Source organism: Aethalodelphis obliquidens, unplaced genomic scaffold (genome assembly GCF_003676395.1).
Source record: "Aethalodelphis obliquidens isolate GAN/ISIS:26980383/991018 unplaced genomic scaffold, ASM367639v1 scaffold65, whole genome shotgun sequence".
NCBI classification, from domain to species: domain Eukaryota; kingdom Metazoa; phylum Chordata; class Mammalia; order Artiodactyla; family Delphinidae; genus Aethalodelphis; species Aethalodelphis obliquidens.
Window position 1 is genome coordinate 10,173,194 of NW_020838009.1, and position 23,836 is coordinate 10,197,029.

General features: G+C 52.6%; 1 protein-coding gene across 1 annotated transcript; it reads left to right on the forward strand.

Moving 5' to 3' along the window:
- The first annotated feature begins 312 nt into the window (after positions 1-312).
- On the forward strand, positions 313-20,543 carry ANPEP (alanyl aminopeptidase, membrane). The gene is made up of 20 exons (XM_027089235.1): positions 313-2,672; positions 3,203-3,345; positions 3,455-3,594; positions 4,022-4,148; positions 4,236-4,390; positions 4,653-4,766; positions 4,866-5,009; positions 5,190-5,255; positions 5,379-5,444; positions 7,023-7,198; positions 7,463-7,542; positions 8,847-8,980; positions 9,100-9,155; positions 10,082-10,229; positions 13,375-13,466; positions 13,925-14,035; positions 14,163-14,330; positions 15,058-15,198; positions 15,623-15,704; positions 19,932-20,543. The coding sequence occupies exons 1-20, from the start codon at positions 2,068-2,070 to the stop codon at positions 20,118-20,120; spliced, it is 2,937 nt and encodes a 978-aa protein (XP_026945036.1). The 5' UTR covers positions 313-2,067; the 3' UTR covers positions 20,121-20,543.
- The last annotated feature ends 3,293 nt before the right edge of the window (positions 20,544-23,836 follow it).

The following is a 23,836-nucleotide window of genomic DNA, read 5'->3' on the forward strand; positions in this document are numbered from 1 at the left end:
TTCCCCTGAAGACCCTGTACAGGGATGCCTGAATGAATTAACCTATGAACACTTACCGTCCATGCATGCATTTGTTTGCCAAGCCTCCAGGTGGGCTCACAGGTTGCTGGCCCAAGACGGGGCAGGGAGTGGCCAATGAATGAGGAGCTGACAGACCAGATGAGGGAGGAGACAAGCGTGGGCCCTGAGATGCATCTGGCCCTAGCAAGAGTCTTGCCTGTCTGCCATGGTTGGAGGAGGGCTCAGAGAAGGGGGTAGACAGTTCTCCCAGGGCTAAGTGGGAGTGGAGACAGGGGTGGAGATGGGCTGCAAAGACTCCAATAAGGAGTGACGCCTGAATTGACTCACTCATTCATCCATGCACCCATTCACGCCTGTGTGCATTCACTCAGCAAATATGTATTGAGCAACTACTATGTGCCAGGCACCGTGCCTAGTGCCAGTGGGCAGAAGCAGCCAGGGACCTGCTCTTATGGGGCCTGCCGTTGGTCGGGGAGACAGGCAACACTCAAATCATCACCACACAGATCAAATGGAAAATTGTACTGAGTTATAGGGCTTTGAAGAAGAGGTTTGTGGTTCTAAGGGGCCTGACCTAGTCACGGAGGTCAGGGTGTCTTCTCTGAGAAAGACTTGAAGAATAAATAGGAAGTAACCAGGGCAAGAAGGGGGAGAAGATGATCCAAACAGAGGGAACTGCACATGCAAAGGTCCTGTGGTGGAGGGTCTGGGTGAAGGCCAGAGTGGCTGGAGTGCCACAACAGAGGGGAGTGTGGTGAGAACGAGGTTGGGAAGTGGGCCAGCTGATAGCACTTGAACTTGTGGGTGTCTTTAGAAGATTTGGTCTGAATTCCAAGAGCAAAGGGAAGGTTTTAAGCAGTGGTGCAAAATGATCCAATTTGTGTAGCAAACTAGTTTGAGGGGGCCCAAGTGGAAGTGAGGAGTCATGAGGGTCCAGCAGTGCCCACATAAACAATGACAGTGGCTTTGACCAAGGACATGGTGAGATTGGGGGGCAGGGTGAGTTGGATGTTGGGGTGAGGGTCAGGTGATATTGAGGTCTGAGGAACTGGGCTGGCAGATGGGAAGGGTGACGATGAACATCATATTCCTGTAAGAACATATTATATTGAGCATGATAAGTAATATCTTCCTTTCTACCAAGGATAGAATGGTTGACCTCTGAGTAAGAAAGAAGGGAAGGGAAGGATTTTCAGGTTCTACTATATGGTATTTAATATGTTTTCTCATTAAATCTGTTCAACAAATCTGAGAAGTAAATACTATTATTTATGTACGAGGAAAGGAGTCTCAGAAAGGTAAAATTACCTGCCCAAGGTCACGGCTGGGAAGAGGTTACGGCTCCACCAGCCTCCTCTCTTAAAAAAAAAAAGAAAAAAAAAAGGCAAAACAACTTATTTCATTCTTCTCAGTGAGCTTATAATTGAGGAAAAAGTTTTTGGCAGAAGGGAAAGGGAGGGGAACCTGGAAGAACTCCCTGCTCTGAAAGAATGCAAGGGAGCCTGGGGCCATGTCACTGAGGAGCCCTGGGCATCCATCCAACCACAGGGGTGAACCAATGTGTTCTTGACCCGAGCCGGAAACCAACTCTCCCTTTCTCTTCATCTCCCACCTCCCTGCTCCTGGGAAGTCCTTCTAACCTCCTGGACCTAACCTCGATCCTCCTGTTCTGGTGCCCATTGTCTCCTCTTGCAGGCAGATCCAAGCCACCTGGCCGCTCCCTCTCCCCGCTGGGCACGAAGCCTGACGCCTGCCCTTCAGCCCTCGGTGGGCTTCCAGGAAGCCTGCAGCCTGTAACCGGACAGTTTGCTCCCAGCAGGTACCCCTGAGCTGCACTCCGCACACTGTTCCTGGATCTCCTCTCCGAAACCTGGGCAGAGTGTGTTCCCACCCAGTCCGGTGACCTTCGCCTGTCTGAGCCCTGGTTAATTTTTGCCCAGTCTGCAGGCTGTGGGGTTCCTCCCCTTCAGGGATATAAGCCTGGCCCGAGGCTGCCCTGTTCCCCACCTGTCCTGAGCCTCCCCAAGCTCCCTCTGCACCCTCACCATGGCCAAAGGATTCTACATATCCAAGGCTCTGGGCATCCTGGGCATCCTCCTGGGCGTGGCGGCCATAGCCACTATCATCGCTCTGTCTGTGCTGTATGACCAGGAGAAGAACCAGAATGCCGGGTACGCCACCACCGTGGCCCCTATGAGCCCCGTGACCACCATCACCACGGCCACCACCTTGGATCAGAGCAAGCCATGGAACCGATACCGCCTACCCACGACACTGTTGCCTGACTCCTACAAGGTGACACTGAGGCCCTACCTCACTCCCAATGAGAATGGCCTGTATATCTTCACGGGCACAAGCATCGTCCGCTTCATCTGCAAGGCCCCCACTGACGTCATCATCATCCATAGCAAGAAGCTCAACTACACCACAACCCAGGGGCACATGGTGGCCCTGCGGGGCGTGGGGGGCTTCTCGGCCCCCGACATCGCCAGGACCGAGCTGGTAGAGCCCACGGAGTATCTGGTGGTACACCTCAAGGGCTCGCTGGAGTCAGGCAGAATGTACGAGATGGAGAGTGCATTTCAGGGGGAGCTGGCCGACGACCTGGCAGGCTTCTACCGCAGCGAGTACATGGAAGGCAATGTCAAAAAGTAAGTCAGAGCTGGGTCTGCTGGGGGGCAGATCCTAGGTGCTGAGGCAGAGCTGGACCCTGGGAGCTAAGGAAGGGCTTGGGTTCGGGGCCTTTGAACCTTCGGGAGTCCTTGGCTGGCCCATCACTCCATCTGCAGCTCCGGTAGAGCAGCTACCAAGACAATCGACCCTTTCCCGGAGGGCTCCTCTATACTTTATTAGGGAGTAGGGATGAGAGATGAAAGTGCCCCTTGGATAGATAGGAAAACAGGCTCTGAGGAAAGAAATTTGCCAAGGTTTCCCAGCCAATACAGGGATGGAGCCTGCCAGGACTTTGACCCTGAGTCCAGAAGGAGCTCTGCTCTCCCACGTCAGCTGGCCTGTCGGCCTAGAGGCGGCCTGGGGGAGGTGGGGAGGGCAGGGATTAGGCCAGGCAGCATCTGTGCACCCCATCCCTGCACACCCAGCAACATCCTGCAGCCCCAGCCCCACACACCCACACGGGCACAGGCATTAAGCTGGCACACCCTCTAACCCCCGCTTCGGGCAGGGTGCTGGCCACGACACAGATGCAGTCTACAGATGCCCGGAAATCCTTCCCGTGCTTTGACGAGCCGGCCATGAAGGCCACATTTAACATCACCCTCATCTACCCCAACGGATTCACGGCCTTGTCCAACATGCCGCCCAAAGGTGAGCAGGTCTGGCTGGGGCCACACATCCTTGGAAAGCAGACCCCCAGGGCTGGGGCACAGGGCAGGGAGAGGGCACAACCCCACATGCCTGTGTGCTCTCTGCCCAGGTCCCAGTGTCCCGTTTGCAGAAGACCCCAAATGGAACGTCATTGAGTTCGAAACCACGCCTGTAATGTCCACATACCTTCTGGCCTACATCGTGTGCGAGTTCACGAGTGTGAAGACAGTGGCACCCAACAACGTCCAGGTATGGAGCTGAGGCCACCTATCCTTCCTCGGGATTGGTCCTGGCCTGGGAGATATTCCTATTTATCCTCATCCTTGTCCCAGCCCCTGACTTGCTAGGCAGTGTTTGAATCCCAGTTCTGAGTGATCTTGGGCAAGTGCCTTAGGTTCTCTGACCCTCCGTCTCTGCATCTGAAAAGTGGGACCCTCCTCATGAAGGGAGTTCCCGACTCCTGGGTGCCAGACAGATGGTGTCTATGGCTATTGTTATTCCCCGAAGGCCCCTGCCTGTGACTCAAGGCTCTGAAGAGACACCCCCGCCCTCTCCTCCGCTGACCAAGCCTCCCAGTTTAACTTAGTTGGTCCCCCAGCCTGCCAGGCTTTGGGACTCGGCCCACCTGCACCAGGACCCAAGAAGGGCCCCTGACCTACCTCTGTCTTCTTTACAGGTCGGGATCTGGGCTCGGCCTAATGCAATTGCAGAGAACCATGGCAATTATGCCCTGAACGTGACAGGTCCCATCCTAAACTTCTTTGCCAAACATTTTGATACACCCTACCCACTCCCAAAATCTGGTGAGTGAGGTACCTCGCATTGGGGGGAAGTGGATGGGTCTCCCCCCATAGCCCGAGGCCATCCCACCAACAGCCTGGACTCCCCAGACCAGGTTGCCTTGCCCGACTTCAACGCCGGTGCCATGGAGAACTGGGGGCTGGTGACCTACCGGGAGAACTCGCTGCTGTTTGACCCACAGGCCTCCTCCAGCAGCAATAAAGAGCGGGTTGTCACTGTGATTGCTCACGAGCTGGCCCACCAGGTAGCCCCCCCATCATGGGGAGTGCAGACAAAGAACGAGGGGGGCTCTGGGAGGAGACGGCACAAGTTGTGGCTCCGTCCTTGGCAGCTGAGAAGGGAAGAGTTCCACCTGGCAGGGTGTCAGGGAGGAGAGTCATGATGATGTCGGGGAAGCCGAGCTCAAGACTGGCACGCTGGGAACACTCGGTGAAGGGTAGCTCTGGGTACCGTTAGTGACCGCAAGGCGCGAGCGGCTTGCCGGGCTGACCTCCCCTCCCCCACAGTGGTTTGGGAACTTGGTGACCCTGGCCTGGTGGAATGATCTTTGGCTGAACGAGGGCTTTGCCTCCTACGTGGAGTACCTGGGTGCTGACTATGCAGAGCCCACCTGGAACCTGGTGAGCCCGCTGCCCAGGGACCTCTGGGGTCTGGGATGGGGGAAGACCTGGGTCACCCCCTCCCAGGCCAGTCTCCTGATGGCTGCTGGGGATTTGCAGAAAGACCTCATGGTGCCGAACGAGTTGTACCATGTGATGGCTGTGGACGCGCTGGCCTCCTCCCACCCCCTGACCACCCCTGCCGAGGAGGTCAACACACCTGCCCAGATCAGCGAGATGTTTGACTCCATCTCCTACAGCAAGGTGCTGCCCAGCCCCCGTGCTGGTCCTGAGATAGTAGGGGTCATGGGAAGGGAGGTGGGATCTCGGCCCACAGGGGCCCACCGAAGCTGGGGGCTCCGGGAGCACCTGTCCCAGCCCAATGGGGACACAGGGTCTCCTGCTGGCTCGGCGCAGCCTTCTGAGCCCCCTGTCCTCCACCAGGGAGCCTCGGTCATCAGGATGCTTTCTGAGTTCCTGACTGAGGACCTGTTCAGGAAGGGCCTGGCGGTGAGTACCCTTGGCCAGCCATAGGGTGGGAGGTGTTTCCTCCAAGCCCCGGCCTACCACAGAGGCTGAGTGGTAGAGCCTGGGGCAGCAGCTTTACCCTCACCGTGCCCTGTCTTTCCACAGTCCTACTTGCATGCCTTTGCCTATCAGAACACCACCTACCTGGACCTGTGGGAACACCTGCAGATGGTCAGTAACAACCAGCCCCCCTGAAGCCATTCTGTGGGGGTCCTGAGATGCTGAAAGTCCTTGGGGGCAGCACACGTGTAAGAGAATGTGCCCAGCTCCACTGCTTACCCTCCCAGGCAGGCCATCTGGAGGCTTGGTTGCTCATCTGTAAAATGGGCACAATATTGTCTCCTTGAAGGAGGTGTTACGAGAGCCTGGGTCATGAGCCCTGGCAGGCAGCCCCCTTCACGCTACAGTGAGCTCTGTGAGGGCAGCTGAGGAGTGCCGTCATCTGAGTAGCGAGGAAACGGGCTCTTGTGGTTCCCAAGCCCAAGCCTTCCTCTCCCTGGAACTTTGGAGCCAGTCATTCACCTACTCAGCATTCCTGGCCGCCCTGCGCCCTGGCTGGCCCCTCCCAGACATGACTTTGCACACACCAGAACCCTCAGCGCGCTCTCTGACCCTCCTATCCAGCCTCACCTTGCATTCCTGTCCATTCAGACCCTGAGTGGCCCCTGTCTTTGGGCAAACCCTCTGACCACTCCCACCCTCCCGCCTGCCCCTCCTCCCCACCTCTCTTGAGACTCTCCCCATCATCCCCCATCATGTCTTCTCCTTCACGGCGGCCCCCACCCCTTCTCTGTGGCCCTGGTCAGCCCTACCGATCCCCCCATATGCCTGTGCTCCATGACCAGCCTGACCAGGGAGGGGAGGCCCAGGGCCTTGTCACAGAGTCACAGCTGGGCTCCAGGGCCCTCCTGGCCAGTCTCCAGCCCGACATCCGTCTGCCACGAGGCCGGTCCACCTCCCACACCTCCCACAGCGTCAGTCCCTCCCCTCCGCTTCCACTGTCTTCCTTGCCCAGCCTCAGTTTCCAGCGCCTTCCTTTCTTCCGAAGCCAAGCCCTCCTCCACACCAGCACCCCTCCAGCTCCATCTGCCCCTCCCTCTTTCCCTGAGCTCCTTCTCTCTGCAGCCCCCCTAGAGATGCCCTCTCCCTCAGCTTGCACCTTCCGACAGGGTCTTCTGCCCTCTATTTACGCTGTTCTTAGTTTTTTATTTTCTCAGTTATTAACAGGTGTGGTTGGTTTTTTGTTATTATTATGAAAGCAATGCACACACATGGAAAAAGATGAAAAAAGATTTAAGACAATAACAACCACCCTAAGCCCATCCCCAGACCCTCATCCAGGTGCGTTTCCTTCACATCGCCACGAGCCTCTCCTTCACGCTGCCTGTGACATGCGGACACTGGTTTTCCTTCCTCTCTGTCTCCTCTCCCTGCCTGTCCTCCCGGGTTTGTTCAGGCTGAGCCATGGGCATCCTGGGTGCCCCTCCCTGACACACACCCACCTGAGGGTGGATCACAGAATGGGAGGCCACATAGATTTGCTTAATCAAAGTGGAATGAACCAGAGGCTGGGAAGCTCTTGGCTCGTCCAGCACTGGGCAGCCGAGGAGACAGAGAGCCGGGCTGGGACCCCAGCTCCTGCCTCCCAGCAAAGTGGTACCACTAAGGGGAGGCCAAGGGTGCAAGGGGAGAGTGGGTGGGTGGGAGAATGGCAGTTGCTGATGGCTGCACCATATCCCTCTGCCCAAGGCTGTAAACAATCAGTCGGCCATCAAGCTGCCAGACACCGTGCGTGCCATCATGGACCGCTGGACCCAGCAGATGGGCTTCCCTGTCATCACTGTGGACACCAAGACAGGGAGCATCTCCCAGAAGCACTTCCTCCTTGACCCCGAGTCCAGCGTCACCCGCCCCTCAGTGTTCAAGTAAGCAGATGAGGTCACTGAGACAGGCGTCCTAGTGAAGGTTCTGAGGGGCAGTTGCTCTGGGACCCTCTGACCATAGCAGGGCCTGGCCCGCTGTGGCCCTGCCACAGTGGCTGTAGACAGTCTCCTTCCTGGGCCAGGAGGATGGGGGCGTTTTAGTGCCAGAGTTGGGCAGAAACTGGAAGTCCGGGCAAGGCTGTTCTTTGCTGGCAGTGCCCAAGAGCTGCCGTTTCTCACACCTGGCCTCTGGATCTCTTGTTCCAGATACCTGTGGATTGTTCCCATCTCATCTATCAAAAATGGCAACCAGCAGGGCCACTACTGGCTGCAGGGCAATGCAGCAGGTAATCCAGCCCTGCCCTAGTGGACAGCAGCCCCATCCCATACTCCCAGCTCCTGGCCCATGTTCTGGGGTTATGGCAGGCCTCAGCCAGGGCTTCCTTCATCGTTTCATTCAACAAATGGAGCCAGCTTCTTTGGTTCTAATTTCTACGCTGTGTGACCCTGGCCAAGTTACCATCTCTCTCTGGTCTCCATTTCCCCATCTATACAATGGGGCTAGGAACAGTATCTACCCCATTGAGTTGTGTGAAGGTTAAAGAAGAGGATTCCCATGAAATGTTTAAAACAGTGCCTGGCACATAGTATGAGCAGTCCTACTCTGCCAGGCACTGAGGAAACCAAGGTCAAGGCAAGTCATCCTCTGCCTAAGCCAAGGCTGCAGGTGAAGGGAAGGAAGACAAGCAGTTCAAACGTTCCAGAGCTGTGCTGAGTGCTTTAACGGAGGCACATGTGGCCTCTGGGGTACTGGGGCAGGTGGGTAGGGAGCGGGGAATAGGGAGCTTCAACTTCATGGAGAGGTCAGGAAACACTGGAGGAGGTGAGCTGAGTCAGAGTAAGAGCAGGAGTTCGCCAGGCTAATGGCAGCAGAGAGAAGCAGTCCAGGCAGAGTCAAGAGCAAGCGCAAGGCTTGAGGTAGGACAGAGCTCGGGGACTGAGTGTGGCTGGGGCAGAGGTGCGCCCTCGGTGAAGCTGAAGCGGGTCCCTGCAGGCTGCAGGAGACAATGGCTATGTCCTCGGGCCAGGAGGAGCTGGGACAGGTGGGAAGTGGGAAAGCCATTGGGTCTGACCTGCAGTTATGGAAGGATCCCCTCTGGCTGCCAGGAGAAAGGGTGGAGGGAGAGCCGTGAGGAGGGGGCACAGAGCCCCCAGGAAGAGATGAGCGGTGCTGGGGGCTAACTGGATGGGAGGCGCTGCCTGGGTGTGATGGCACTGTTACAAGTGGAGAGGTGGGAGGAGGAGGGGGTGGAGGGGGAGAGGCCACCTGGGGAGTTGAGTCTGAGTGGCCAGGGGTGTGCTGATGGAGTTGTCCCGGTGGATGCCACTGACGCGGCCACACAGAGCCTGTGGGAGGCAGGGCGGCCACTGAGGTTCAGAGATGGCAACTGGTCTGTCCAAGGTCCACGGCCAGAGTCGGGCCCCGGCAGCCAGTCCTACCCCTCTTCTCCGCCCCTCTCCTTGGCGTTGGCCCAGCGGCGTGAGGGCCGGCTGCTGCCAGGCTGCAGCGGAGGCTGCTCTGCCGAGGCCTGGGTCAGGTCAGCCTGTGGCCTTCTGAGCAGCCCTGCCCAGCTCTGGTCTCTCCCCACAGCCCAGAACGATCTGTTCAAAACCGGAGCAGAAGAGTGGGTCCTGCTTAACGTCAACGTGACGGGCTATTACCAGGTGAACTACGATGAGAACAACTGGAGGAAGATTCAGAATCAGCTGCAGATAAGACCAGCGGTGGGTACCTGCCGCCCCACCCATCCCCTGCCCGAGGCCCAGCCCCACGACGGGGCCCCAGACTGCAGGGCCTGCCCGCACCGCCAGCCCGAGGTCACACGCTCTGTTGCTCCTTCTAGATCATCCCTGTCATCAATCGGGCACAGGTCATCTACGACAGCTTCAACCTGGCCAGGTGAGTGCTCAGCCACAGAAGCCTGGAGACTTGGTGAGTGCGGTTCCATAGTGAGAGCCAGTGCTGCCTGCCGCCGTCCTCACCGTGTGCCAGGCTCAGCACCGTGGGCTCCCTGTGCTTGTGCACACCCCTCCCTTGGCCCCATGTCCCCGGAGATTGTCGGCGTCACAGCCCGTACTTCCCAGAGAAGGACTCTGAGATTCAGAGCTTGAGTACCCTGCCTGAGGTCACACATTAGCCCATGACAGCCAGACGCAGTCCTGTCCAACTCCAAAACCCCAGTGCACTCCACGGCACCAAGGTTTTCCGGAGGGCTACCTATGGCCCAGGCCACCATGCTCAGTGCTGAGAAAGATACGGGAAGGACAGGATAGAAGAGATGCAGCATGGATAAACAGATATTTATTGAGCAGCTGCTGTGTTCATGAGCACCAGCAGGTGCCAAGTTCTTAGACATAAGTGATATCACCCATAGACATGGACACTTATGAACCAAATATGCACAGATGGCCTGAGGAGGTGGAGGGAGGAAAGACCAGAGAGCCAAGCAATCAGAGAAGAGGTGGGCAGAGTAAATAGCACAGGTTTCTTGTCTTTTTGAATTTCTGATCTGTCTCCTGTGGGCTGTGTGGCCTTAGGCAAGGCACTTTACCTCTCTGAGCCTCAGTTTCCTCACCTGTAAAATGGGGATAATGAGCAAGGAAATGTGACTGGCAGTGGGTGAGGGCCAGGCCTGGGCTGGCCTCGTCTGTGGCACCACCCAGCATCCACATCCCTCGCCCCTACCCCCAGCCCCACCCCTGGTGAATGCTGGAGTTGGCTCAGTTGGGCCTCTGGGACCTCAGGCTCTAGGAGGAGGTTGGGGTTCCCACAGTGAGGCTGGACTGGGTGGGGGTGCTTACTTGAGCCCCTCTGTCTGTTCCCAGTGCCCGTATAGTCCCTGTCACCCTGGCGCTGAACAACACCCTCTTCCTGAAAAACGAGATAGAGTACATGCCCTGGCAGGCCGCCCTGAGCAGCCTGAGGTACTTCAAGCTCATGTTCGACCGATCCGAGGTCTACGGCCCCATGAAGGTACAGAGGGTCATGGCAGGGTTCAAGGACCAATTCCCCAGTGCCTGAAATTACACCATAAGGAAGTGAATAGAAATATTGCCTGGAATGGTGAAACACGCCAAGTCCTTGGCAGTGGTGAGAGAGTAGGAGGGATGTAGGGTGAAGGGACCAGGGATTGAAAAGGTGAGCAGGTTGGGCACGGCAAAGAAAGGACACAGACTTCTAGCAAGGTTTGCTAGATTTGGAAATTAGCAAATCCTTCTTTCAGAAGGCAACAGAAAAAGCCACAGAACAGGAAGGGGGTGGGAGTGAGGGAGGAGGCCTTTTATCAGCTGTGTGGACTCAGGCAATCCTCCTCAGCCCCAGAGAACCCCTCTGTGAAAGAAGCGGGCCTGTGCCTGCCTAGCCTGCCCTAAGGGCCTGGAGGGGGATGCCGATGTTAACAGTTTTGAAGCTTGGGGGCACGGGCAGGGAGGATCAGAGGGAAGCTGCTTGCTCTGGATCCATAGCTGAACCCATAAGGATGTTCACTGAAGTGTGGTTTATAAAAGACAAGAAAACCAAAAATACTCAAATGTCCAACAGTTGGAGTTGGTTACGTAAACTAGAATATCCATTTGATGGGATATTATGTAGTCATTAAAAATGTTTTTCACATGATTAACTAACTGTTATGGTAAATGAGGTTTTAACTCACTTTAAACTCATTAACCTACCTACACCTTGGATTCACCCCATCCTCCTAATGTAGTAAAATCACAGTATTTGGTCAACTCAGCATTCAGCACTTACTGTATGTGATTATTTAAATATCATTCTCCGCCGAGCCACATAAAGTACCATGTGTGTGTCTCCTTTTTTATACATATTATATAAATGCATCAGATAGTACATTAGTTTTGCTTTTTCCTGGAGGCATCCCTCCTGGTACCCTCTGTCGGCCTGCTCCCTTCTAGAACTGCTACTCAGCTCCCATGCTGGGAGGCTCTCCATTGTTGCATCTCTTGTTTCCTGAACCCATGGATTCTTCCTTGAGTTTTCTCTCTATTAGGGGAGCACATCTTCCAGTTTTGGAGAAAGGGTTCATAAGAGGTGGATTTTTTCAGGTAGATTGTCTGAAATGTCTTTATTCCACCTTCACACTGCATTGAGAGTTTTCTTGGGTTTAGAAGTTTCTAGGTTGAGGGACTTCCCTGGCGGTCCAGTGGTTAGGACTCTGCGCTTCCACTGTAGGGGGAATGGGTTCAATCCCTGATCAGGGAACTAAGATCCCACATGCCTCGCAGCATGGCCAAAAAAATTTTTAAAAAGTAGTTTCTATTTTGGAAATTATTCCTCAGGAAATTTCAGGTCTTGCTCCATTGACATCAAACCTCTCATGTTTCTGTTGAGAAGCCCAGGGCCTTTCTTATTTCCAGTTCTTTGAATGTGGCCAGTTTCCCCTTCTGGAAGCTGTGGGCTCTTCTCTCCATGCTGGTGGTCCTTCATGCAGGCCTTTCTTATCCTTCTACATTTTCAACCTGGACAACTTTGCATTGCTCCTTTAAACTTTCTTCCTCTCCTTTTTTCCCCCGGTTCTCTCTTTCTGGGATACTTGTTAATCCAATTCACTGCCCTTACATTCGTCCTCTAGTTTTCTTCTCTCCTATTTTCCGGCTTGTTGACTTCTTGTTCTGACCTCCGGGATATGCCCTCAGTTTAGCACACCGCCTCTCCTCATTTTTTCTATCATATATTTAAGTTTCCAAGTGCTATTCCTGGCTCCAGCGTCCTATGCAATATCTTCCCTGAACTCTTGGAGGATATTTATCATAGGCTTTTATGAAGTTTTCTTTTTCTTTCACTGACTTGTTTCCTCCAAGTCTTCTGTCTGTTTTGATCTCCTCTTTCAAGTTGGAAGCTGAGCTGCCCCTTTGAATTTGAGAGTGAGGCAGTGGTTGAAAGCTCCACGAGGAGGTGGAGTTTGTCACCTGCAGTCTTGTTATGGGGTGACTAAGTAACTCCTCGTGGGGACCCTCAAAAATTAATATCTGTGACTGTGTTCCCTTGAGACCATTCAGTCTCCAGAGTGATCCTCTGTCTTGTGCAGTTGAGGCTCACTTTCTGGGATCAGGGTGGGGAAGGAAACTGGGGGGTACCTCCATTTAGGCTGTAAACTTTCACCTCTGGCCCTCTCTGCAATTCAGCAACCCTCCCACTGTGTCTGGGGACCCTAGTGCTGAGCCCCTCTGATTCAGCCTTTCTCATGGTGGGGGGAGGGGTGTTGCTTGAGGCAGGGAGGGAAGTGGGCGCTTGAGGGTTTAATTAGTCCCTCTACAGACTTGGACTCCATTACCCTGTTCACAGCCCGGCCTCACTCCTGTCCCCTGCACACACATCCCTCTAATTCTGAGCCTCGCCACAGCAAGTCTCCTTGCTTCTGTCTCCATCTCCCCCATGGCAGGTGCTCTGCTGCAGACCCCCGCCTTGGCCAAGCCTGTTCCACCTCCCTCTCTCCACCTCCCAGCTCCTACACTGTGTGGCCGTCTCATCCACTGTTGTTTCCTTTCCAATTCTCTTTGCTCTTGGGGGTTTATTCCTTTAACGTTTGGATGCGGATTCTGGTTGACACACATGATAATCTACTCTACTGAACCAGCGTCTGCAAAGGAGTTTAATAACATGGGTTGGGCCTTACACGACAATGCCAGCTAAAAGAACAGCATGCAGAATTGTAGATATGCTGGGTAGAAAAGAGAAAGGAAGGGGCAAACTCACCAATTTGAGAGTCATGAATTTGGTAAGTTCTGGGGTGGTTAGTATTTTCTGCCTATGCTTTACAGTGTTTTCTAAATTCCCCACAATAGAGGCAGAATACTTATGATCAGGTGGGGGGGGGGGATGGTAGGCCCTAAAACTATATTAGGAAATGGTGATACTTAGACATCAGTGTCAGAACTGGTTGAGGAGAAAGAATCTCAGATCAGTCATCTGAGACCTGAACTAGCGCCGGCTCCTTTGACCACTATCTGGCCTTGGGCGAGGCCCTTAGCCTCTGGCCTCTCGCTTCTGTAGCGATTAGCCCTTGCTACACTTGCCCACCCACATCAGAGGCTCCGTGGGGCTCCAGGTGGGTCAGGCATGAGTCTCTTCTTTGAGGCTGTTCATGTTTTCTTTTTCCCAGAATTACCTCAGGAATCAGGTTGAACCTCTCTTCCTATATTTTGAAAATCTCACCCAAAACTGGACTAAGCGCCCAGAAAGCCTGATGGACCAGTGAGTATGACCTCTCTTGGGTCTGGAGATCACAGGTGGCCCAGGCACCCTGACCTGGGAAGTCCAGAACAAGTCCCAGCAGCATCCTCCTCTGAAGTTCCCAACTCCTGGCTGGACCAGGGCCACCAGTCAGGGAGAGACCCCACCCACCCACTAAGAATAGGGAGCCCTGCCCTGAGGCTCTATGTGGCCTCTTTGTACAAAGGACCAAACTGAAATTTCAAGGTCCCCTCACCGGCATTGTTATTCAGATTCTAGGTGTTGAAGGTGGGGCTGGAGTCTGTGCCCACCCTCCCTGGGCTGCCCAAGGCAAGAAGCAAAGAGGGGGACCCAAAGGGCGGGAGGGCTGCAACCTTAGAGCCCCAGCCCTGCTGCCCTTCCTGGAGTTGTGTGTCAGCAGGGGAGTCTTTGCCAGAGTCAGAGCCAGGCATGCTGACAGAGTGTCACCCCTGGGGCAGGTACAATGAGATTAATGCCATCAGCACTGCCTGCTCCAATGGGCTGCCTAAGTGTGAGGAGCTGGCCAAGAACCTTTACAACCGGTGGATGGAGGACCCCCAAAATAACCCGTGAGTGTGTCCCCTGCTTGTCTCCTGATCTTTATCTGTCCCTCAAGCTCACAGCCCTGCCCTCATCAGACCCTCGTCCTGCCCTCCCTGCTGCTACTCTACCCCTGACACCCTGACCCCACACCAGGATCCACCCCAACCTGCGGTCCACCATCTACTGCAACGCCATCGCCCAGGGCGACGAGAAAGAGTGGGACTTCGCCTGGAGGCAGTTACGACAAGCCCGACTGGTTAATGAAGCTGACAAGCTCCGCTCAGCGCTGGCCTGCACCAACCAGGTCTGGCTCCTGAACAGGTGAGGACCAGAGCTGGGTGGGGCTGGGTGAGTCCCCTCCCCGCCGGGGACCAGGCTCCCAATGTGGGGGAGAAAGAACCAGCCAGGCGTCCACACTCTCCTCCGTGGGATCCTCGCAAACCTGTGCAGTGGAGCAGTGTGTTTCCCAGTTTTACAGATGAGGACACTGAGGCTCAAAGAAGCAAAACAACTTGCCCAAAGTCTAGAAGCTTTACTAAGTGAGAAAAACAAGATTTGAATCTGGATCTGGGTGTACGTCCTGTGCTTTTAACTGCTGCAGTCTCCTAGCCTTTACCTCTCTGTCAAGGGCTGTGGTGCACCTGGACTTGAGGCCTTCTGGACATCCAGCTGGGCACCCCCCAAACCCTTGGATGAGGGCTCCTGGCTCCCACTGTGTGCCTCATATGCCATCTTCTGTACTTCAGTAAAGAAGAGCTACCCTCAATTTCAAAGACAGGAGTGGCCATCCTACCTGGTGCAGCGCTTACCCCTTCCTTCGTTCATTCATTGTCAGATATTTATCAATCACCTGGTCTATGTCAGTATGATACCTAGCATAGCCAGTGACCCTGCTTAGGGGACTCAGTGTCCCATCTACAGGAGGGCGGTAGGACCGAGGAGTCTTTAACCCGCAGCATGCTGAAGGCATGTTGAGAGGTTGCAGGAGAGGTGTGTGTGGTGGAGGGCAGGGTCCTTTTACTTATTACGCAGCATGTTGTCCTCACAGGTACCTGAGTTACACCCTGAACCCAGACCTCATCCGGAAGCAGGATGCCACCTCCACCATTAACAGCATTGCCAGCAACGTCCTCGGGCAATCTCTGGCCTGGGACTTTGTCCAGAGCAACTGGAAGAAAATCTTTCAGGAGTGAGTCTGCTGAGAGCATGTTAGGGGAAGCGCACACCAAGGCTGCGTCCCCTGGGGGTGGCCTGTGTGCACCAGACCCTGTAGGGTTGGGAGTGGATGGTAGACACTGCATCGGAGTGGTCCAAAAAGAACCCAGCCTGAGGTCGGGAAGGGACAGGAATTGAAAGATGTGGCAGCGGGGCACAGCCGTCCCTTTTCCCACTTGGGGGAAAGAAAGTCTGGCTGGTGGGAGTGTTCTCTGAAGAGATGGGAGCAAGGACACTGCAATCAAACCTGTGTTCAAGTCCCTAGTGGTGTCTCCTTGGACATGTCATTTCATCACATCTACGAGATAGGGACAGTCACAGGGTCCTGTGTCGCCTGCCAGTCACTGAACGTTGGTTCCTGGCCCCCCTCACGGTTCCTCTCTCTCCCTACCCTGCAGTTACGGCGGTGGTTCCTTCTCCTTCTCCAACCTCATCCAGGCTGTGACCCGAAGATTCTCCACTGAGTTCGAGCTGCAGGAGGTAAGAAGCCCCGGACCTTGGGGAAGCACCCAGAGGCCCATCCCCAGTCTCAACGGACAGCCGCCACTCAGCTCCCACCGCATGTGTTCACAAGGCAGCGGGGCTCCATGTGGTCAGGCCTTCCTCATGTACAGGGGAAACTGGGTATCCAGACTTTCTAAATGTCACAGTTCAATCACAGATATTCATCTTGGAATTTTTGTATAGGCAAAAGGTAAAGAGAATAATATAATGAACCTCCACGTACCCGTTACTCAGATTGAACAATTGTTAACATTTGCTGACATTTTTTGGGAGTGGACAGTTTTCAAGCTAATCACTGATATTATATAATTTCACCTATAAACACTTTAGTCAGATCTAAAATAAAGGAATTTAAAAACATAATCTATCATTAGCAAATACAAGAAAATTAACAATGCCTTACTATCATCTTATACCCAGGCCATTTTCAAATTCTGTCTTTTTTTTTTTTTTTTTTGGCCGTGCCACAGCCGCTTGTGGGATCTTAGTTCCCTGACCAGCAATTGAACCTGTGCCCCCTGCGTTGGGAGCACAGAGTCTTAACCACTGGATCACCAGGGAAGTCCCCTATGTTCATGTTTTGAGTTCTCATGGGTGTACACCTAGGAGTAGAATTGCTGGGTCATTTGGTAACTGTGTTTAACTTTTTGAGAAACTGCCAAAATGTTTTCCAAAGCAACTGCACCAACTTCCATTCCCACCAGCAATGTATGAAGGTTCCAATTTCTTTATGTTTGGGGGAGAATTGTTATTTTCCTTTTTTAAAAAATTATAGCCATCCTACTGGGTGCAAAGTGGTATCTCACTGTGGTTATGAGTGGCGTTTCTCGGATGACTAATGATGTTGAGCATCATTTCATGTGCTTCTTGGCCGTTTGTATATCTTCTTTGGAGAAATGTCTATTCAAATCCTTCACTCATTTTTTTTTAAAAAAATACATTTATTTATTTATTTTTGGCTGCATTGGGTCTTCATTGCTGTGCACGGGCTTTCTCTAGTTGCGGCGAGTGGGGGCTGCTCTTTGTTGCGGTGCACCGGCTTCTCATTGCGGTGGCTTCTCTTGTTGTGGAGCATGGGCTCTAGGCACGTGGGCTCAGTAGTTGTGGCTCGTGGGCTTAGTTGCTCTGCGGCATGTGGGATCTTCGCGGACCAGGGCTCGAACCCGTGTCCCCTGCATTGGCAGACGGATTCTTAACCACTGTGCCACCAGGGAAGCCCCCTTCACTCAGTTTTTAATTGGTGTATTTGTCTTTTTATTGTTGAGTTACAAGAGTTCTTTATATATTCTGGATACTAGGCCCTTATTAGACAAATGATTTGCAAATATTTTCTCCCATTTTGTGGATTGTCTTTTCAGTTTCTTGATAGTGTCTTTGATACACAAAGTTTTCAATTTTTAAAAAAATATTTATTTATTTATTTATTTATGGCTGCATTGGGTCTTCATTGCTGCACGTGGGCTTTCTTTAGTTGCGGCGAGCTGGGGCTACTCTTCGTTGTGGTGCGCGGGCTTCTCGCTGCGGTGGCTTCTCTTGTTGTGGAGCATGGGCTCTAGGCACGAGGGCTTCAGTGGTTGTGGCACGTGGGCTCAGTAGTTGTGGCTCGCAGGCTCTAGAACACAAGCTCAGTAGTTGTGGTGCAGGGGCTTAGTTGCTCCGGGGCATGTGGTATCTTCCCGACCCAGGGATCGAACACATTTCCCCTGCATTGGCAGGCGGATTCTTTACCACTGAGCCACCAGGGAAGTCCAAAAGTTTTTTATTTTGATGAAGTCTAACTTTCTATTTTTCTTTTGTTGCTTGTGCTTTATGTGTCATATATAAGAAACAATTACCTAATCCTAGGTCACAAAGATTTACACCTATGCTTTTTACTAAGATTCTTATCATTTTAGCTCTTACATTTAGGAGTGATCAATTTTGACTTAATTTTTGTACATGGTGTAAGGCAGAGGTCCAATTTCATCCCTTTGCATGTGGCTATCCAGTTGTCCCAGTACCATTTATTAAAAGGACTATTCCTTTTTTTTGTAATATCATTAATTTATTAAAAAATTTTATTGGAGTATAGTTGATTTACAATGTTGTGTCAGTTTCAGGTGTACAGCAAAGTGATTCAGTTATACATATACATATATTCATTCTTTTTCAGATTCTTTTCTCATATTCTTTTCTCATATATTCTTTTCTTATACAGATTTCTTTTCTTATCACAGAATATTGAGTAATGCTGTCTGTGCTATACAATAGGTTCTTGCTGGTTATCTATCTTATATATAGTGGTGTGTGTATATTAATCCCAAAGTCCTGATTTATCTCTCCTGGCCCCCATGTTTCCCCTTTGGTAAGCATAAGTTTGTTTTTGATATCTGTAAGTCTGTTTCTGTTTTGTAAATAAGTTCATTTGTATCATTTAAAAAAATAGATTCTACATATAAATGATATCTATGATATTTTTCTTTCTCTGTTTGACTTACTTCATTTAGTATGATAATCTCTAGGTCCATCCACGTTGCTGCAAATGGCATTATTTCATTCTTTTTTATGGCTGAGTAATATTCTATTGTAGTTATGTACCACATCTTCTTTATCCATTCCTCTGTTGATAAAAGAACTATTCTTTCACCCATTGAATGATCTTGGCACCTTTGTTGAAAATCATTTGACTGTAAATTTTAGGGTCTATTTCTGGACTCTCAATTCTATTTCATTGATCTGTTTGTCTTTATGCTAGTACACATTGTCTTAGTTATCATAGATTTGTAGTGAGTTTTGAAATTGGGATTGTGGGCCCTCCAACTTTGTTCTTTTTCAAGATCATTTGGCTATTCTGAATCTTTGCATTTCTTTATGAATTTTAGGATCAGCTTGCCAATTTATGCAAAAAAATACAGTTGGAATTTTGATAGGGATTATATTGAATCTGTAGATCAATTTGGGAAGTATTTCCATGTTAGTAATATTAAATCTACCAATCCATTAACACAGATTTATTTGTCATTATTTTTCCTTTTATTTAGGTCTTCTTAATTTTTCTCAACAATATTTTATAGTTTTCAGCATACTGGTCTTGCACTTCTTTTGTCAAATTTATTCCTAAGTATTTTATTCTTTTTGATGCTATTGTAAATGGAACTGTTTTCTTAATTTCATTTTCAGATTTTTCACAACTAGTGTATAGAAATACAATTGATCTTTGTATATTGCTCTTATATCCTGCAACCTTGTTGAACTCATAAGTTTTAATAGTTGTGCTTTTTTATTTTTCGATTCCTTGGGATTTTCTGTATACAAAATCGTGTCATCTGCAAATAGAGATAGTTTACTTCTTCCTTTCTGGATGCTTTTAATTTCATTTTCTTGCCTAATTGCCCTCGCTACAACCTCCAGTACTAATACATCTTTTAATCTGTAGCATCTCTTTAAAAAAAAAACCAACCAAAAAAACATTTATTTGCTCAAGCAACTGGGCCATTCGTACTATAGAAATGGCCACATTTTGAATTTGGCTGGTTGCTTCCTTGTGGTGTCAGTTTAATTTGTTCCTCTCTCCTCCCTTGATTGGATTGAGATTGTAATTCATTTAAAAACTGAGGATCAACTCAATAAGAACCTCACAATGAAGATTAAATACATGTAGGAGCCAGGCTGAACCTTGGGGCAGTCTTTTTTTTTTTTTTTAATAAATTTATTTATTTATTTATTTTTGGCTGTGTTGGGTCTTTGTTGCTGCATGCAACTTTCTCTAGTTGCAGCAAGCAGGGGCTACTCTTAGTTGTGGTGCGCGGGCTTCTCACTGCAGTGGCTTCTCTTGTTGCAGAGCGCGGGCTCTCGGTGTGCGGGCCTGCTTCAGTAGTTGTGGCTCGCGGGCTCTAGAGTGGAGGCTCAGTAGTTGTGGTGCATGGGCTTAGTTACTCCGAGGCATGTGGGATCTTCCTGGACAAGGGCTTGAACCCGCATCCCTTGCATTGGGAGGCGGATTCTTAACCACTGCACCATTAGGGAAGCCCAGGGCTGTCATTTTTGACCCCTGCCAGGGAGAGGGAAGGACTGGCCCTCCCTGTCCTGGAGAACAGGCTGTGGTCCCCATTCCCATGTTAGGGGCCCTAACATGGAGGGGGAGGACAGAGGATCTGGCAGCCCTCTCCTCAGGGCTGTGTTAGAGACCTAACCAGGGGCTCAGAATTATCCTTTTCCTCACAGCTGGAGCAGTTCAAGAAGAACAACATGGATGTAGGCTTCGGCTCAGGCACCCGGGCTCTGGAGCAAGCCCTGGAGAAGACCAAAGCCAACATCAAGTGGGTGAAGGAGAACAAGGAGGTGGTGTTAAAGTGGTTCACAGAACACAGCCAAATAGTCCCTGGTGCTTACAGTCACCTGGCCCCCATGTGAGATGCCCACGTGTGTCTATCCAAGTGGCTCACGGTAGGGCCCCCATTCCTGAAGCCTGAGGCACCTGTGTCCTCCCCTTAGGAACAGAGTCTCTGGCCCATGTTCTCTCCACTCTGCCCAGGGGGCCAATCCAGTTTCTGATGGCCAGACTGTCCAAGTGCCTCCCAGCCCCTGCCCCTCATGCCAACCCCACCCCAGGCCTGGCATGGCTCCTGTCACCCAGGGCCCTGGGGCTGATCTCAGGGAAGTCCAGCTCAAGGGCCAGAAGAGCAGAGGCCCTTGATGGATGATGGACTGCCTTGGAGGGCTGCCCTGTGCCCTCTCTCACCCTCCCATAAAGACCCTGAACCGGAGGAGTCAACAGAGCACCAGATCTGTATATTTTTTTCTAAGATAAAATGTAAATAAAGGATTTCTAGATGAGCTTCCAGACTCATTACTAAACTAGAGCAGGAGTGGATCTGCACAACAGCTAGAGAACCTGGGGTGCGTGGGGGCCTTGGACCCCCAGGAAACATAGGAGGGAAGAAGTACCCAGGCTGCCGGTCCTTCCTAGAACAACTGTATGGCAGTGTCTGCCTGCAGTGTTCATTTCATTGGCAGGATCGAGACTCTGGGTGCTGGGCAACCACTGGAGGTGGAAGGAATGGGGACACAGCAGTCCCCAAGGTGGAGTGGGACTTGGTGCCAGACACAGAGCAGGTCCTGACAGTGGAGGGAGTGCTTTTCCAGAAAGCAGGAGTTTCCATGGTTTCAGAAGCTAGGATTTGCACCTGAACTAGCGTAAGGCAAGTTCAGGGAGCAGGGTGCTGGCTGGGCCCCTCTTCCTGCACTGCAGCCAGCACACCTGGGAGAGTGAGAGAACAGGGCTCACGGTAAGGGCAGCAAGCCCTGGATCCAGGCCTGGTGTGACCACTCACTGGCCAAGGGCATGTCCTGCCACCTCTCCAGGATCCCTGGGTGGCATATCAGTTTGTAAAGTGGTTGTTTTCAAGAGTAGCATACAGAAAAAGGCAGGTGCTCTCCAGATCACCTGGGGCAGCCAGTGATCAGGGCCAACTCTGAGGAGAAGGTCTGGGACCCGCAGGGCTCCACGGCCCACATCAGCCTTGGTGGAAATTTCTTGGCAAAGGAGGTCCAGCTGAGCACCCAAGGCTGGTGGGAGGGAAAGAGGGAGGTAACAGATAGCCCAGGCTCCTCAGGGGTCACCTCCAGTTGACCCCGCCTGTGAGCTGCTCCAGCTGAAGTCTTGAAGTCCAGCCTGTTTCTTGACCCCTGGGCTTTGGTTTCCTCATCTGCACGATAAAGACGATCTATCGTAGGGTTGGTGTGTGGATCTAAGGAGATTCACGTACTTAGCACACAGTCTGACACTTAAGGAGAGCAGGGTGTTACTATCATCCTTAGCCCTGTCTCCTGCTCAAGGCCCCATTCATCCTTTTTCCTCCCAGCCTCTTCCTCCTTGTGAGAAGCGCGCCAGCGGGCCTGGGGCCAGGAAGGCTCCTCCACGCTCCACTGCCTTCCGCATATCAAAGGGTGGGGCGGGCCAAGGGGTGGGACCAGCCTTGGATATGGGTCCCTCCACCAACCAGGAGGCTCCCCCCAGCCCAGCATCTCCGGACCAGCCCTTCCTGTCGCCAGGGCCCAGCTGCCGGCGGCTGGCACTTGACCTTAGGGGGACCAGAGGGCAGGCGGCCCCCTCAGGTGGTCCCCACTGGAGGAAGGACCAGCACCGCCATCTAGGGTCCCTGGGGGAGCCAGGTAGGAGAGTCAGCAGGGACCCTAGTCTCGGTGCCTGGCACTGGGCTGTGTTTATGCGCATTATCTCATTTGGTTTTCAACAGCCCCAGGAGATAAGGACTGTCTTTATCTCAGTTTTGCAGATAAGGAAACCGAGGCACGGGGAGGTTAAGACCCCACCTCTAATGCCCGTGCATGAGTGGAAGCTGGCCCTGCATTTGGGGCTACGGTAGTTAGGCACTCGTCACCTGACAGCTCACAGTGCAGGCATTCATGACTGCCTGTGGGGCTGGAGGAAATCGGTACCGAGGATGCAGCGAGGACATGCACAGCCAGAGACCTGCTTGCAGAACCTAGCTCAAGGTCGGATGCAGAACAGGAGCTGCCTAGAACTCTGACTGCTCATTCCCTATCCAGCGCTCCGTCTACAGGTAGGTTGACTTCTCACGGCCAGTGGGGGGCCCTGAGGATCAGCCAGAAGCAGCAGGGGCGGGGGGAGGGGCTCTCCCACCTCCCCACCCTCCAGGAGACTCCTCAGGAGGCACGTCCTCTGCACTGCAGGGTCATTGAGAAGCCCCGGGTGAGGTACTCGGTGAATGTCCAGTCTCTTATGGATGGTGACTGGGTCCCCAGGAAGGTGTAGGTGGACCAGTCATCCCAGGCAGGGCACCAGCATCAGCCCCTCTCCCTCCCCTGCCAGGCACTTAGCACAGAGGTGCAGCCAAGAGCAGCCTGTCTGGGATGGAGCCACACAAGAGAGTGAGGGGCTGCTGCTCCTGAGAGGCAGGGCTGAGCCTGCCCTCCCAGAGGGTGAGGACAGGGGTGGGGGATTAGCCCAAGCCCCCGGCAACTCCAGCTGGGGTGATAGCAGCCTTTTGCCTCTGCCTTTGCATCTCCCAGAGGAGCTGGGAGAAGAAGGCTGCCAAATTCCAGAAGATGCTCAGCTCTGGCTGGCCCTTGCCGTGGCCATCAGTGACTGGACCAAGGACTGAGCCCAGATAGGCGGGAGTCAAAGGAAGGAGATGGGCAGCTGTTCAGTTCCGCCTTAGGTGCAGGTGCCATGAGACTGTGGAGCCAAGTCCTTGCATCTTCTTGAGAAGGAGAGAGCACTGGACAGGGAGCCAGGGGCTTAATGTTCCAACCTAGCTGGAGGGCTAGAGAAAGTTGCTCCCCTCCCTGGGCCAGTTTCCTCAGCTGTAAAACGAAGGAGCAAAAAATAGCCATTGCTCCCAAACCTGGTTGGACCTCGGCTCCAGGTTCCCAGGTCCCGGCCCGATGCACTGAATCGCACTCTCAGGGTGGGACCCTGGAACCAGAGGGCTCAACATGCAGTCAGGTGAGGGAACCACCAGACTGGATCATCTCTAAGGTCGTGTGATTCTATTCAGCTATTATGTATTGAGCAATTACTACGTGCCAAGCCTAAGAACCCTGAGAGGTAGGGTCTATTATTGTTGCCACTTCACAGCTGAGGAGACTGAGAGTCAGGGAGGTTTTGTTCGTTTTTTGTCTTTTCAATTTTTTGGCCGTGCTGTGCGGTATATGGGATCTTAGTTCCCCAACCAGTGATTGAACCTGCGCTCCCTGCATTGGAAGCTTGGAGTCTTAACCACTAGAACGCCAGGGAAGTCCCCAGGGAGGTTTTGAAGCTTGCCCACAGTTACACAGAGAGTAAGAGCTGAATGAATGTGCAACCAGGGCAGCTGTGCCCGTTATCTGTCTCCCTGCTGCATGTAACCTTGTGTGAGCGTTTCCCATCCTCCGCTGTGGCAGGCAGCCCCTACAGAGGGTCCTGGGGTAGGAACCAGAACCCACTTCTAAAAGGTTGGGGGAAGAAGGCACTGCAGTGGTCGCCTAATCCAGCTCCTCTTTAAGAGATGGGGAAACTGAGGCACAGAGATGGAGTGACTTGCCTGGCGTCAAAGGGCATGTCAGCAGGCAGTGGGTCAGATGGGAGGCCCTGCATGTGGCAGCTC

Bases quoted from the DNA above. Each gene is read 5' to 3' on its own strand.
- ANPEP (XM_027089235.1), top strand. From the start codon at position 2,068: ATGGCCAAAGGATTCTACATATCCAAGGCTCTGGGCATCCTGGGCATC. The intron at 5,256-5,378 runs GTGAGTACCCTT...GTCTTTCCACAG, and splicing joins TGTTCAGGAAGGGCCTGGCG to TCCTACTTGCATGCCTTTGC. The intron at 14,331-15,057 runs GTGAGGACCAGA...TTGTCCTCACAG, and splicing joins CAGGTCTGGCTCCTGAACAG to GTACCTGAGTTACACCCTGA.